Source organism: Aulonocara sp. 'chitande type north' Nkhata Bay, linkage group LG3 (genome assembly GCF_057382095.1).
Source record: "Aulonocara sp. 'chitande type north' Nkhata Bay isolate Kocher_YH1m ecotype deep benthic linkage group LG3, A_spYH_male_GT1.1, whole genome shotgun sequence".
Taxonomy (NCBI): domain Eukaryota; kingdom Metazoa; phylum Chordata; class Actinopteri; order Cichliformes; family Cichlidae; genus Aulonocara; species Aulonocara sp. 'chitande type north' Nkhata Bay.
Genome location: NC_141346.1, coordinates 26,753,107 through 26,768,569, shown reverse-complemented (window position 1 = coordinate 26,768,569; position 15,463 = coordinate 26,753,107). Strand labels below are relative to the sequence as shown.

Genomic DNA, 15,463 nt, shown 5'->3' with positions numbered 1-15,463 from the left:
TCTCAACTGTAAATACCATCTATCCATCCTCTACTTCTTATTCTTTTCAAGGTTGTGTGGGAGCTTATCCCAGCTACCACAGGGTAAGAAATACAAAGAGTTTACAAAGAAGTGAGATGACAAAGTTCAAAGGTAACTGAGAATATTCTGGTATGCATGTTTATGCAGAAGTGTTTGATTTTAATGTTATTAGTGCACAATGCTAAGTAGATTTATTCAAAAGTCAAATAACATACCAACATTGGCTTTGATGGTCTGATGTTTGGGGCTTTCCATTTCTAAATGTTACAGATGAGATTTGCATCCAGCTCCTGTCCTGCACACAGTTTGGACAAAATCACCCCATGAAACCATCAGAAACTCCAGGCTGGAAAACAGTTAAGTTATAAACTTTTTAAAAACAAAAACAAAACAAAGAAAAAAAAAGCAAAAATGTAATAAATGGAATTTATAAGAGCGTTACGCAGAGAGGTGTGGAACACATCAGACATCACTCAGTCTAAACTGAAGTAATTAGTACTTAGTTTATTGGACATCCCTTACACATACAAACAGTAACTTCCAAAAATGCCCCCCTGTCTTCTTCTTCTGTCATTTTTAACAACAGCTTGCATCCAAAGATGTTGCACTACTGCCATCTCCTGGCTTTTATTCTAAATTCACTTCCAAATCCTTAGATCCTCTTGATGAGACCAGTATTTCTTAAAAAACAAAACAAAAAGCCACTCCTTTCCCTTCATTATGACCTAACTGATTAACCACCTTTTCAAATGTTAGTTCCATTACACCACCCATTTCTACCCTCAACACTCTCTTACATACTTCCTACAACTAATAAGCACATGTTCAACCGTCCCCATAGCATTACACCAATCACACAACCCAGTCGGATGTTTCCCCATCCTAAAAAGAGTACCATTTAGAAAGCAATGACCTGTTTGTATTCTACTTATAATAACCTATAATATCCTGTCTATTTAATCCACTATGGCTCTTAACTTCTATTGTGTTTTGTATCCTATATAAATGTCTCCCTTTTACTTCATTATCCCATGCTATTTTCCAGAAATTCTTACTTTCTGTCCAAACTGTATTTTTCCCTTGCTTTGCTTTGTAGTAGAATTGTCTTGAACGTTCCAGCGAATAGGTTTATGCTACGAACCTATCAATGTATTTATAAGTTACACTTGTGTTTGAATCCTGCAGCTTATCACACATTTGATTTCCATGTGTGACAACTGCAAGTGTCCAGAGTGAGGACAGACTGAGGGACCCACTGCTGCACATCATCTGTGAGGCTTTGCACCCCTGATGATCCACCAGGACAAACTCAGCAGTGTGTGAGGAAGAGGAGGAGGAAGAGCCAGCAGCAGCTGACAGATGGAGGGAATAGACAGACTGTTCAAGTTACACACTATGAAAGGCAGCAACAAGTTTAATATTCAGAAACCTAAAGTATGTATCAGCAGCAGAATGGAGCTAAAAATGGTGGCCCCTAGAAACAAAGCACGTACAAATTCCAAAACATATTTCTAGCGTTAACTGAACTTCCTTAACAGAGCTACCTAGATCACTTAAATTACACAATTGAAATCATATGTGTATTGTTTGTGTATTTATACACAAGCACTCATATATATTCAAATAATTTAAAAAAAAATTTTTTTACCTGTTACTACCACACACCAAATCTAGTCGTTGGTATTTACTGGCTTGTGTAGCCACTAGACAACAAAAGCTCAATGTTGCGCCTAGCATTCTGGAGCACTTCTGTTGTCTTTTGTACGTGTTTTGGAGTTTTTCCGTGCTTCGGGGTTTGTACGTGCTTTGTCTGTAGGGGCCACCGTAAATATACTTTCATTTATTCACTCCACATAAAATGTAATAAATAAATCATATTATACAAAAACCAACTATTCACGTTTCAACTTTTGGCTACTTAAATTTTCAGGTTTTTTTTAAACAAATTTAAAGTGAAACAACACAAAACACTGCAAACCACAACACAATTAAATATAAATTAAAATATGAAAACAAAGAGAAGATGCACATTCTGTCATATGGGCCTGCATGAATAAACTTTCTGAATCCTTTATCATCTGAAAATAGTTGTGGATGATTACTATACCTTTCTAACGTGACGTTGTTGTCCCTGGCTCTCTCTCTCTCTCCCTCCGGCTCTGTTCCTGTGCTACTGCGAGTGTAACTACCGCCCCTTCCCCCTCTGCCCAGCGCAAAACACAAGGCTCACATGCGGAGTGAAGCGGGGAAAAAAGTGCGAGAGAGAGGGTGATAGAAAAAAAACAAAAAAAAACACGGCTCCCAATAAGGAGCCGGCTCGCGTAGTCCATGTCAAAGATCCGGTTCTAAGAGCCATTTCATTCGCGACTGACAAATCACTAGTCCACAAAGTGCGCATACTACAAAGCGTGTGGTCACTGGATTGGGACACAGCTATTAGATACTATCTAGCTTTCCAAGACTTGTTTCAGCAGCAGAATTATATACTATACACCCATAGTCCAATACTGATCTAATTAACCCAGTATATACAGCTTTCAATGACCCTCTATTCATTTCCTGCCAGCTTTATATACTCTGAGACCACAGCTTCTCAATTCAAACTGGCCTATAAAAGAAGTGCAGTTAAGACAAGCTTCCTCTTTACAGAAACAAACAAGACAGCTACCACAGAGGTAACTTTCAAACATTTTGCTGCATTGGTGCTTTCAACAAAGCAATAATCTGTTAATCTTGTTTTCCTCTTTGAATCAGCCTAAAACCAGGAGTCACAAAAGTAAAACAAAATGACAAAAAAGTATGACAAACATCGAGTGTTTGAGCAGGGATAAATGATTTATTTCTTTTAGTTTCATTAACTGTATACATAACCTGTTTTGGGGAATTGTGGATTCCAATCCGATTAATATTTCTCCTTACCACTAAACTGTCTGATAGTCCCTGTTAACACATGCCTGCTGACAGATGATACAAAGTAACATGTCTTTGAATACAATCTGAAGTCTGTTAATGTTCTGATTTAACAGCAGATTTCTCGACATGCAGGACCGAGAAATTCCTGCCACAAAAGTGGAAAATATATTTATTTGACATTTTAATCAGAATAACAGAGAAATAAACAGTTGGTGAATTCATGTGAATGCTGCTTCTGCTGTAAGTCACAGACCTATAAATGTATAAATGCTCCACGATTCTCATTTCTATCCATCATCTTGAACACTGACTATAAATGTGTTCACTTCATTATTGTGTGATTTGGTTTCTTCACGTGTCTCCTTCAGTGCAAATAAAGGACTGTTAGAGTGACTGAATGAATGACAATCCTTTCCAACAAGTATTTCCAGCTGTTTGTCTCCACTCTGCACTTTAGTCTTTCTTCTTGTCATGTCTGTGTTTGTCCACCAGGTGTCTCCCTCAGCTCATTTTCTCCAAATCAGAAGCATCAGATTTGTGGAGACGCTCTGCCTGCCAGACACAGCTCAGGGCAAGAAACATGTCTATCCTCCACAATATACAGGCCTGTGTTATTTAGTATTTATATTTCAATGTATAAATGATCGAGTGTGATCAAACTTTACATCCCAAAAAATGACATTAAATGTCATCATTCTAGACAAAATAATAATGCAATATCAAAAACCTCAAGGATTCAAATCTTACTACATTGGAACATTTAAAAACTCAAAGACATTAAGTTTACAGTCATATATGATCAAGAAAATCAACAATCTTCACATTTCAGAAACTGGAACCAGCTTTAAATGTGACTAAAATAATGATAAAACAATCAATTCTCTAATCATTGACTAACTGATGAATCACTGCAGCTCCAATATATTGTTGCATTTGACAACCCACTACAGCAACTACAGAATAAAACCACTAACCAGACTGATGACAGATTTCAAACATGCTGAATATGAAGAGTAGTATCATTTAAACTCACATGATTATCAGCCATAAGAACAAATTCAGATTTATATTGATGTAAGGTATATAAATGTAAGTACAGTTTGAATCAGTGCAATATTATTTTCACACATCAATGTGGTGGGTTGCAATTTTAAAGCCAACGTGATAACGTGATATTCGGCCAATGGTGTGGAGATTCAGCTTTTTAGATTGAATTAAAATCAAGTCACTCAAATTTTTTTTCTCTCTGCAAAGGAGCAGAATTCTTGAAACAGGGTTCTTTAAACAGAGTTATATGAACAGCAAAACAGTACATCACAATACACAAAACAAGAAGACAACACACGGCAAAACAAACAAAGCAAAGGCCAGGGTGTAGAGCCTTTAAGCACAATCAGTAGAGACACACAAAGTAACAAAAAGAAAAAGCTGGTGGGGTCATATCTGACCTTCCTGTAATAGGAGACAACAAACAGCTGCTGAGTAACTTTACCATTCCTTGTCCTTTCACTGATTTAGTTTTAAGTTTAAACTAGTACAAGTATTTTGCCAACTTTGCAAATGTTGATATTACAACAATTATGGATTAAATCACTGGTTCACTCCAATGCATCAATTTTTACCCACGTTGTTGTGTTTCTGATATTCAATACTTGTGTTACATAACTTGCCCTGCCTTTCTTTCCCCTCCTTATTGTCCATCACTTTTATGACTCCTTTTTACAGGGTTAAGGCCAAAGTGAGCTCAAACGTTTGAACTTAATGATTGTTGGCCCAGTTTGGACTGTCATACCAGGTGCATCTTCCAATGGGCCAAGTTCGACTATCTGTATGTCATAACCTGTCACCATGGTCTATAAATCTGTCAAAAGTTACATATAAGTTGTACTTAATAAATTACAGAGCAAAACTGTATGCATGAACAGGTAATCATTCAACAGATGACACAGCCTTATGATATGAATATGGATAATATTTCACTTAAGTATATGAGTCTTATAGAGTTTGATTATAAGAGTTAAATGCTTAGCAGGGTAAATCCTCTATGAAAAACATTCCAGTGTGGATATCTACTGTGTACAAGCATACATGATTATATGTAATATATGTCCTCAAAAAATCCAGAACAAATGGACAGCTGAACTTCTCCGTCTAAAATGTAAAGCCTCATTTAGAAATTACACAACTACATATAATGGTCAGGGATCAACATGAACATATCTTCTCTGTCTATTTCACCTTAATCAATTCTGAAGTGACTCCATCTCCATAAAGATATAGTCCCGCATAGAGCGGCTGAGTGAATGTGGTCTGGACTCTGTGGAGGAGAGTCATGGTTTCAGAGACGCTGTAGAAAGACAGAATACCTGCTCTGTGATCAAGGTACACTCCTACTCTGGAGGACCGAGGACCTGAGAGGACAATTTGTGCACTGTTGTACAAGAACTGATAACTGTTAGTGTAACAATATAATGCCCAAGATCTGTCATTGAATCCAAATACACATTCATTGAGGCTCCCAACTCTGCTGATATTCTTGCATGTGACTGCTACACAAACCTCTCCCCCTCTCCACTCCACCTCCCAATAACAACGTTTAGTCAGACTCTCTCTACTCAGGACCTGAAAACACCAATCAGCAAATCTGTCTGGATGATCAGAATAAGACTGTTGTTGCTTCATTCGTGCTACTTTTCTGTTCCCCTCAGATAATAACAGATGTGTGTTTGCTGTGTTTGGATCCAGTGTGATTTCATGTGAATATTTTAAGAATTCAGCTCTGGTCTTTGGCTCAGGTGGTGACAGTAAAACATCCACTTCAGTGACTGTCAGTGAGATGTTTGTCCATTCCTTTCTCAGAATGTCCTGTAGTCTATCTCTGGTCTCTGACACAGCTGCTGTCACATCCTCAAAGTAGCTCAGAGGACGAATATTGATGCTGGATGAGTGTGTAGACTCACTGAGTGCTGACAGTGAGGGGTAGTTGTGTAGAAACTGGTTGTGATCCTCTGTGTGTGAGAGCTGCTCCAGCTCGCCGTCTTTCCTCTTCAGCTCAGCGATCTCCTGCTCCAGCTTCTCCTGAAGCTCTTTGACTCGACTCACTTCAGTTTCCTGCTGGGATCTGACCTGCTGCTTCACATCAGAGCTTCTTTTCTGGAGGAGACGGATCAGCTCAGTGAACATCTTCTCACTGTCCTCCAGTGTTTTATCAGCAGAGCCATTGATGGCCTCCACCTCCCTTTGAAGCAGCTTCACATCTTTCTCTCGCTCCTGGATTCTCTGCTGGATGTTTAGTCGTCTCACCTCGAGCTCCTTCTGCTTCTCAGTCCTTTCTGCTGCAGCTGGGACTGTTTCATGGCCTTTATGTTCATCCATTGAGCAGACAAAACAGATACTCTGCTGGTCAGTACGACAGAAAATCTTCATCACCTCATCATGACGAGAGCAGATGTTCTCCTGGAGCTTCTTGGAGGGGGCCACCAGCTTGTGTTTCTTTAATGATGGTGAATCATAGTGAGGTTGGAGGTGTTTCTCACAGTAGGAGGCCAAACAGAATAAACAGGACTTGACGGCTTTCCACTTCCTCCCAGTGCAGACATCACAGGCCACATCTTCAGGTCCAGCATAGCAGTGATCAGCTGGAGCAGCTTGGAGTCCAGTCTTCTTCAGCTGCTCCACTAAAGCTGCTAATATGGTGTTTTTCTCCAGGACAGGCCTCGGTATGAAAGTCTTCCTACACTGAGGGCAGCTGTGGATTCCCTTCCTGTCCTCTTCATCAAAGTGGGTTTTAATACAGTTCATGCAGTAGCTGTGTCCACAGGGAATAGTAACCGGACCCTTCAGTAAATCCAAACAGATGGAACAAGAGAAGGTTTCTTCATCCAGCTGAACTCCTTTCTGCGCCATTTCTCCTCTCAGTGTCAGTGACTGTGTGCGTTTCTCTTCCATATAACTGAAACTAGTCTGAGGTGTAATCTCCACAAAGTCTTTTTCTTCAGTAAACAGAGCTTATCACAGCCTACACGTCACAACATGTTGGTTACACCCATGAGGAGGAAACACGTGGACAGAGAGGAGGTGATGTGTTTAAGAGCAGGAAGAAGAGGGAGGGTTATCAGGCTGTGCTTCACTCCAGGAAGAGGAGCACTTCCCTTTTTAACTTCCCTTTTCCCACTTAAGTTGGCTTTATTAAACGTTAGATCTTTAGCTGGGAAAACATTTTTAATTAATGATTTAATCACTGAGCACAGCCTTAATTTTATGTTTTTAACTGAAACTTGGTTGGACCAAAGTAACAGTGGAGCTGTTCTCATCGAGACGACCCATCCTAACTACAGTTTTATCAGTGAGGCCAGGGTGAGCAGGAGAGGAGGGGGGGTTGCTGTCTTATTTAATGAATCATTTCAATGTAAGCAGCTATCTCCTGGAAGTTTTCAGTCTTTTGAATATGTGGCTTTACAGCTGAAGGCCCCATCCAAAGTTGTGTTTCTTAATGTTTACAGGCCTCCCAAATACTGCACAGACTTTTTTAATGACCTCAGTGAACTGCTGTCTGTGATCTGTGTTGATTTTGACTGTGTAATTATTGTTGGGGATTTTAACATCCATGTGGACAACCCTCAGGACAAAGTGACTAAAGACCTGAGTAACACTCTGGGCAACTTTGGGCTGACTCAGCATGTAACAGAGGCCACACATAATAGAGGACACACTCTTGACCTACTGATCTCCAAAGGCCTGAGCATTTCAAAGGTTACTGTGTCTGATGTGGGCGTGTCTGATCATTACTGTGTTTTCTTTGAAAGTAAAATCTCAGCCCACACAAATATATCAACAACAGTGATCACAAAACGGTGTATAACTGAACACAGTAGTGCAATTTTTAACCAGGTCTTCCCATTAACACCTGACCTGTCCAGAGGGTCAGTCAATGAGCTCATCAATAGCTTCAATGCTAACATGTTAAATGTAATGGACACTATTGCTCCCATTAAGGTGAAGGTTATCTCTGGAAGGAAAAAGTCTCCATGGAGAAACTCCACACTGGTGAAAAATGAAAAAAGAGAGTGTAGGAAAGCTGAGCGCAGATGGAGAAAAACAAACCTCCAGGTTCATTATGACATTTATAAAGAGAAACTTCACAATTATAATTTACAACTGAGGAGTGCAAGGAGGTCCTACTTCTCTGACATCATCACTAAAAACAGCCATAATGCTCGGGTCTTATTTTCTACAGTTGACAGGCTAACAAACCCTCCTGTGTCAGTGGCAGCTGAACTTCATTCAACCATGGCCTGCAATGACTTTGCCAAATTCTTCACAGAAAAAATCCAAAAAATTAGACAAGCAATTGGTACATCAACAGCAGATCCAGGATATGTACTGTGTCCACCAAAAAACTGTTTAAATACCATGAAACAGTTTAAACCTATTAACAGCAAAGACCTGGAGGACATCTTAGGTCAACTGAACTCCTCCTCCTGCTGTTTAGATGTCCTGCCAACAAGTTTTTTCAAAAAGGTCTCAAAGACTTTAGAGTCAGACCTGTTACAGATCGTCAACTTTTCTTTATTATCAGGTGTGTTTCCAGAATCACTAAAAACTGCTGTAATCAAACCTATACTGAAAAAGGACAATCTTGACAAGACACAAATGAACAACTACAGGCCGATCTCAAATCTCCCATTTTTAAGTAAGATCATTGAAAAAGCAGTTTCTCAACAGCTCAATTACTTCTTAAAACAGAATAATTGCTACGATGCCTTCCAGTCAGGTTTTAGACAGAACCACAGCACTGAAACCGCTCTGACCAAAGTGTTTAATGACATATGTCTGAATACAGACAGTGGAAAAATGTCAGTCTTAGTTTTACTGGATCTCAGTGCAGCATTTGATACAGTTGACCACAACATATTACTCAAACGACTGGAGAACTGGGCAGGTCTTTCAGGAACTGTACTAAACTGGTTCAAACATACTTAGAAAACAGGAAATACTTTGTATCAATAGGTAACTTCACATCTGAGCAGACAAGTATCACATGTGGAGTTCCCCAAGGTTCCATCTTGGGACCCTTTCTGTTTAACATTTACATGCTCCCACTGGCACAGATTATAAAGAACAACAAAATAAACTATCACAGCTATGCAGATGACACACAAATATATATCACAATGTCACCAGGAGACCAAGGCCCTGTGCAGGCTCTTGGTAAATGCATTGAGGAAAATCAATGACTGGTTGTGCCACAATTTTCTCCAGCTAAACAAAAACAAAACTGAGGTAATAGCCTTTGGCGCCAAAGAAAAACGATTACAGGTCACCAGAGAACTTCAATCTATACATCTAAAAACCACAAACCAGGCGAGAAATTTGGGTGTAGTGATGGATGCAGACCTAAACTTAGAAAAACACATTAAGACAATAACAAAGTCAGCTTACTATCACCTCAAGAATATTTCAAGGATAAAAGATCTGATGTCTCAACAGGACCTGGAAAAACTAGTCCATGCATTCATCTTTAGTAGGCTTGATTACTGTAACAGCATCTTTACAGGTCTACCTAAAAAATCAGTCAGACAACTACAGCTCATTCAGAACTCTGCTGCTCGAGTCCTCACTAAGACCAAAAAAGTGGACCACATCAGTCCAGCTCTGAGGTCTTTACACTGGCTGCCTGTCCGTCAGAGGATAGACTTTAAAGTTCTGATGCTGGTCTATAAAGCTCTGAATGGTTTAGGACCAAAATACATCAATGACCTCCTGACCCAGTATGAACCTTCCAGATCCCTCAGGTCATCTGGATCCGGTCTTTTATCAGTTCCCAGAGTCAGAACCAGACACGGAGAAGCTGCATTCAGCTTTTATGCTCCTTATATCTGGAACAAACTCCCAGAAAGCCTCAGATCAGCTGAAACACTCAGTTTATTTAAATCCAGGTTGAAGACTCACCTGTTCTCAGCTGCATTTGAATAAAGCACCAAATCCACACTTTTAAGCTTAAATTTCAAAACTTACATTTAACTACTGATTTTATCTACTGTTCTGATTTTATCTGTTTTGATTTTATATACTGTTTTGTTTGTTTGTTTGTTTGTTTGTTTGTTAATTAGTTAGTTAGTTTATTTGCTTGTTTTAATCAATTTTAAATCATGCTTTTTATTTGTTTTTGTTTCTAATGTCTCTGTAAAGCACTTTGAATCACCTTGCTGTTGAATTGTGCTATACAAATAAACTTGCCTTGCCTTGCCTTGCCTTGCCTTGCCTTTAGAAATGTCAGAGTTCTCACTGAAGTTAACAAACAGTCCTTAAGTTTCAGTTAATACAGAAGGATAATAAACCTAAATATACAGATAATGAAGCCACTGACATGATGCTTATGTTGCATTTAAGTTCATGTTCATTTCAATTGTTTCTCTCCCTCAAAAACCATCAAACTCATATGCCAACTACTAAATCTAGCGCACCGCTAGATTTAGTAGTTGGCATATGAGGCAGTAAACAAATAAAAGTGTTTTGAAACACATTCAGCTCCACAAAACTTTGATAAATATTTGACAACAACAATAAAAAGGAACCTTGTGTTTTACTGAGTTGTGTGACTGATGTAGCTACGTGACTATAGTTGCCAATGAAGTGTAGGTAGAAGTTGGCGAATCTGAGAAATTGTTGCCGGTGCTTCCGGGATGTGGGAGTCAAAAACAAACCTGTCCCGGAAATCCTGGAGAACATTATTAATGATTGCCTGAAAAAAAACGTTGGAGAATTTATGAGTCCAAACGGCATCACAAAGAATTTGAAATGTCCAAGGGGTGTGTTGAATGCAGTTTTCCACTTATCCCCTTGTCTGATGCAAACCAGGTGATAAGCGTTGCATAGATGAAACTTTGTGAAGATATTGGCTCCGTAGAGGGGTTTGAAAGCTGAACTAATGAGGGGTAGTGGGTATTTGTTTTTTATTGTTATATCTTTATATCCAGAAGTCAATACGTGGCAGGAGGGAACCATCCTTCTTCCCCACAAAAAAGAATCCCGCGCGACCCTGAGAGGAGAAACGTCGAATGATGCCGGCCGCGAGCGAGTCCTTAATGTATTTCTCCATGGCTGAACATTCTGGATGGGAAAGGTTATAGAGCCGACTAGACGGAGGAGAACTGGGAAGTAACTCAATGGGGAAATAATACGGTCTGTGAGGCGAGTGAGTGCTTTGCTTTTGCTAAACACTTCCTGCAAATCGTTGTACTCCGAGGGTATACTGTACAGTATACCCTCGGAGTACAACGGCTCCTGATCTTTCCTCTACAGTGTAGAGCAGGGGTGTCAAACGTACGGCCCGCGGGCCGGATCAGGCCTGCAAACGGGTTTAATCCGGCCCGTGAGATGATTATGTAAAGTATAAAAATGAGCAGCAATTTTTCAATAAAGAAACTGCTGTTCCAATTGTGTCCATTGGATGGCGCAATAGCAATTGTGAGCTACTTATGTTTTGCCCGCAAAATTTAAACCTGATGTGCTTTGGCACCGTCATTGCCCCAATATGTCTCTGTCAAAAAAGAGAAAAGTGGATGCAGAGTGCAGAGTGTTCCAAGAAAAAGGGTCATCCTCCTATTTATTTACGGAAGTGAATGGGAAAGCTGTATGTTTGGTTTGTTCCCAGCATGTTGCAGTGCTGAAAGAATATAACCTCCGTCGCCACTATGTGAGTCTTCATGCCGACAAATATGACAACTTTCAAGGACAGCGGAGAAGAGAGAAGGTGAATGAACTGTTGGCGGGTCTGAAGAAACAGCAGTCTGTGTTTACTCACAGCCGAGACATCAGTGATGCTGCAGTGAAAGCTAGCTACCTCATTGCTAACGAAATTACACTAGCTTCAAAACCATTTAGTGAGGGTGAATTTGTAAAAACATGTATGATGAGGGCATCGGAGATTGTGTGCCCTGAAAAGTGCCAGGCCTTTGCAAATATCAGCCTGACAAGAACAGTTGCCGACAGGATTTCTGATCTTTCAGCGGATTTGGACAGCCAGTTGAAGCAAAAAATAGTCATTTATTGTGTCTGTGAAGGTTCTCAGTCATCCAGGTCATCGTAGTCAAAGGAGCTTGCAAAGAAAAGCGTCTGGACTTCTTTAAGTTGCTTGAAGACGTTTCACCTCTCATCCGAGAAGCTTCTTCAGTTCAGTCATTTATTGTGTTTTCAGTTGCAATTGATGAAGGCACGGACATTACAGATGTTGCACAACTGGCAATTTTCATCCGCGGAGTTGATGACACATTGACCGTCACCGAGGAGTTTGTGGAATTGGTACCGATGACAGATACAACGACCGCAGCTGATATTTTCACCGCACTCGTCGGCGCGCTGGACAGGGTCGGAGTGGACTGGTCCCGCGCTGTCAGCCTGGCTACAGATGGTGCGCCCTCAATTATCGGGTAGAAAGTAGGCGTTGTAAAAAAGTTCAGAGATAAAGTGCAATCTGCAAATGGAGGACGTGATTTTTGGACTTTTCACTGTATTTTGCACCAGGAGGCTTTGTGTTGCAAGTCACTGAAAATGGATAACGTCATGAAGGCGGTCATTCAAACTGTTAATTTTATCCGATCCAGAAGCCTCAATCACCATCAGTTTGACAGTCTTCTCAGAGAGAAAGACCACATCTATGGCTTGCCATACCACACTGAGGTAAGATGGTTGAGCCGAGGTGCTGTGCTGAGGGGTTTCTTTGATTTATGAGAAGAAATTGAACAGTTTATGGAAGAAAAGAGGAAACCAGTGTAGGAATTTCATTCCGCAGAATGGATGCAGGACCTTGCATTTATGGTGGATGTTACAGAGCACCTGAATAACTTGAACAAACAGCTGCAAGGATGCAACAAAGTTGTCACGCAGTATTATGACAGCATACATTCTTTCAAGTTGAAGCTGTTATTGTGGGAGACGCAGCTCGCTGGTGGTGATGCAGCTCACTTCCCCTGTCTGAAAAATGTGTGCACGATCCAAAGTGTGGCAGATATGAAGCGGTTTAAAGATAAAATAACGGGACTGTTACTAGAGTTTGAGCAACGATTTCAGATTTTTGGTGAACTGGAGAAAGACTTCAAAGTTTTTTGCTCGCCGTTCACCGTGAATCCCTTTGATCTGCCCGTCAGGATCCAACTTGAAATAATAGACTTGCAGTGTGACTCGGATTTGAAGGGCAAATTTGCTGCAGGTGGCTTGAACACATTCTATCAGAATCTCTTGCCAGGTTACCCCAACTTGACAGCCCTCGCTGCGAAACTGTTGTGCATGTTCGGAACCGCGTATCTTTGTGAGCAAGTTTTCTCTGTAATGAAAATAAATAAAACAAAACTGCACTCAAGGCTCACGCACAGGCACTTGAATCACATCCTGAAGTTAGCTGTCGCTCAGGATGTGAAGGCTGATATTGATGAGCTGGTGAAAGCTAAAAGATGCCAGGTATCAGGAGTCAAATAAACTATGCAACCCCACTGAAAGTGCTGCATGAGACACCCTGATGTAGTTCTGTGATCTGTGATATACTTCTGTGAATCACTGAGGCACTTTGTGCTTGTGTGTTCTTTGTCCTCAGAATTTTCAAATAACTTTTTTTTTTCAAATAACTTGAGATGTTTTATGATTATTAGCTATGTTGTGCCTGTACCATTTTGAACATACTGTCCACAGGCTCTAGATTTATTTTTATGTTGATCGTATTAAAACTAAGAAAACAATCTGAAGTTGTTGTTTTTAAGTTATATATACAATGATTTTACCAATCCGGCCCACTTGAGAATAGAATTTTCTCTCTGAACTAAAATGAGTTTGACACCCCTGGTGTAGAGGAAAGATCAGCAGTCAGTTCGTTCTCACAGGCGAGCTGAGCGGCCTCTGGGGGACACGCGGAGGTAAGTCTGTTAGCATGGCAGAATAGACTCCAACTAGCTACTCGTTGCCCTTCCCAATCAAGGTGGGGGTTGTGGGTGGGGCTAATCACAACGTGAGGGAGGATAATCCCTCAAGTTTTACGGGCTCATCTCGAGAGCGAGTTGATCCTTCATGGTCTCATTTAATGACTGAAGATAGATTCCCAGCAAAGCCTGATCTGGCCAGCCGACCTCTGCCATGGCTGTTGGGAAATCATTAAGATAGTTGACTATCATCTTAGCCAACTCCCCGATGAACATTTAGCATTTTTTCTAGCAGTACTGCCCTCAGAAACCTCCTCACATTTCAGCCCTCATTTCTCATCATACTCAACATGACTTTAAACACTTTCCTTATTAGTTTAGCTTGGGACTTTCCTGTTTCATGCTTTTTCAAGAACAGCTTTCTGAATTTATATTTTCCTAAAGTTTGCTATTCCATGTTTTTCTTAATACTAAATGTACCTAATTTGAATGATTTTAATCATTAGTGTTTTCAGTTGGAACACCTTGTTTGTTTTTAAGAAAAAAAAAAGATGCAGAGCAAAACTCAGTTTAGCTTGGATTTTGCACCTCAAGTGTCCATCCATCATTCTAAATGATAATCAGAATTACCTTTTAACATTTTTTTGTTTGTTTTTTAAATTGGGACATGAACTTATTCTTAAAGTTTTCTTTTTAAATCTCCACATCAAATCTGAGTGGATCAAAGAAGTATAATTTGAAATATAGAAACAGTAATTACAAATATTTGACTTCAGGTTATTCATATAATCAAAAGTGTATATCCCAAATCTGTATTTTTTTAAAGAAAATTACAAACGAACATACAAACAGTCTAGAGTTGACATTTCGTTTTTCCACCTATCACGTGCAAATTTCTTTTTAAGTTGTGTTTTTGGTGACACTTTGGAATGCTTTCCACTTCCTCCATTGTCTATCATATTTACATCCCATCAGTCTAATATTGAATGTTATTTTTTCCATCTCTGAGATACCCTCTACAATCCTAATCCAATCTTGTTGAGAAGGAGGGTCTGGGTGTAACCACTTCTTTGGGGTTGCTTTTATAGTTGCGGCTAGAATTATTTTTACTAGATATAAGTCCTCCTTTTGTACCTGTTCCTTTATGTTTCAAAGGTACATCACTTGACAGGCGAATTCGTTGTGCTAACATACTAACCCATTCCTTCTCTGTTATAGTTATGGCCAGTTCAGCTTCCTATTTCCTTTTAAGGTAAAAGGTTGTGTCCTGTCTATCTTCTTCTAATGATCTATAGAAGGTGGAAATTGCTTTGAATTGTTTATGTTCATAGCATTTTTTTTACTAGTCCAATAACACCCAATGGTTTTTCAAGCCAGTCAGTCTTTATTTGCTTTACGCAATAGTCCCTTACTTGCAGATATCTAAAAAAATCTCTATTTCCCAATTTGTATTTATTTTTTAGTTGTTGGAAACTCATTAGTGTTCCATTTTTCATTAGAGTACAAACTGCTGTAATCCCTTTTAACTCCCACCATTTGAATGTTTGGTCCAATTGTCCTGGCTGAAATTCTTTATCATGTCTAAACCATCTCAGCAAAAATAATTGTTTTTTTAACTG

The 15,463-nt window shown here is 39.7% G+C and overlaps 1 protein-coding gene and 1 long non-coding RNA gene across 2 annotated transcripts; one reads left to right on the top strand and one right to left on the bottom strand.

Moving 5' to 3' along the window:
• Positions 1 to 22: 22 nt before the first annotated feature.
• On the top strand, positions 23 to 2,274 carry LOC147334888 (uncharacterized). The gene is made up of 3 exons (XR_015128517.1): positions 23 to 132; positions 292 to 377; positions 1,207 to 2,274. It is a non-coding gene; the product is annotated as an uncharacterized LOC147334888 (long non-coding RNA).
• A 296-nt stretch (positions 2,275 to 2,570) lies between these two features.
• On the bottom strand, positions 2,571 to 6,953 carry LOC147334887 (tripartite motif-containing protein 16-like). Its single transcript, XM_086286890.1, has one exon. It carries the CDS (start codon positions 6,880 to 6,882, stop codon positions 5,164 to 5,166), a length of 1,719 nt encoding a protein of 572 aa, XP_086143016.1. The 5' UTR covers positions 6,883 to 6,953; the 3' UTR covers positions 2,571 to 5,163.
• Positions 6,954 to 15,463: the final 8,510 nt, after the last annotated feature.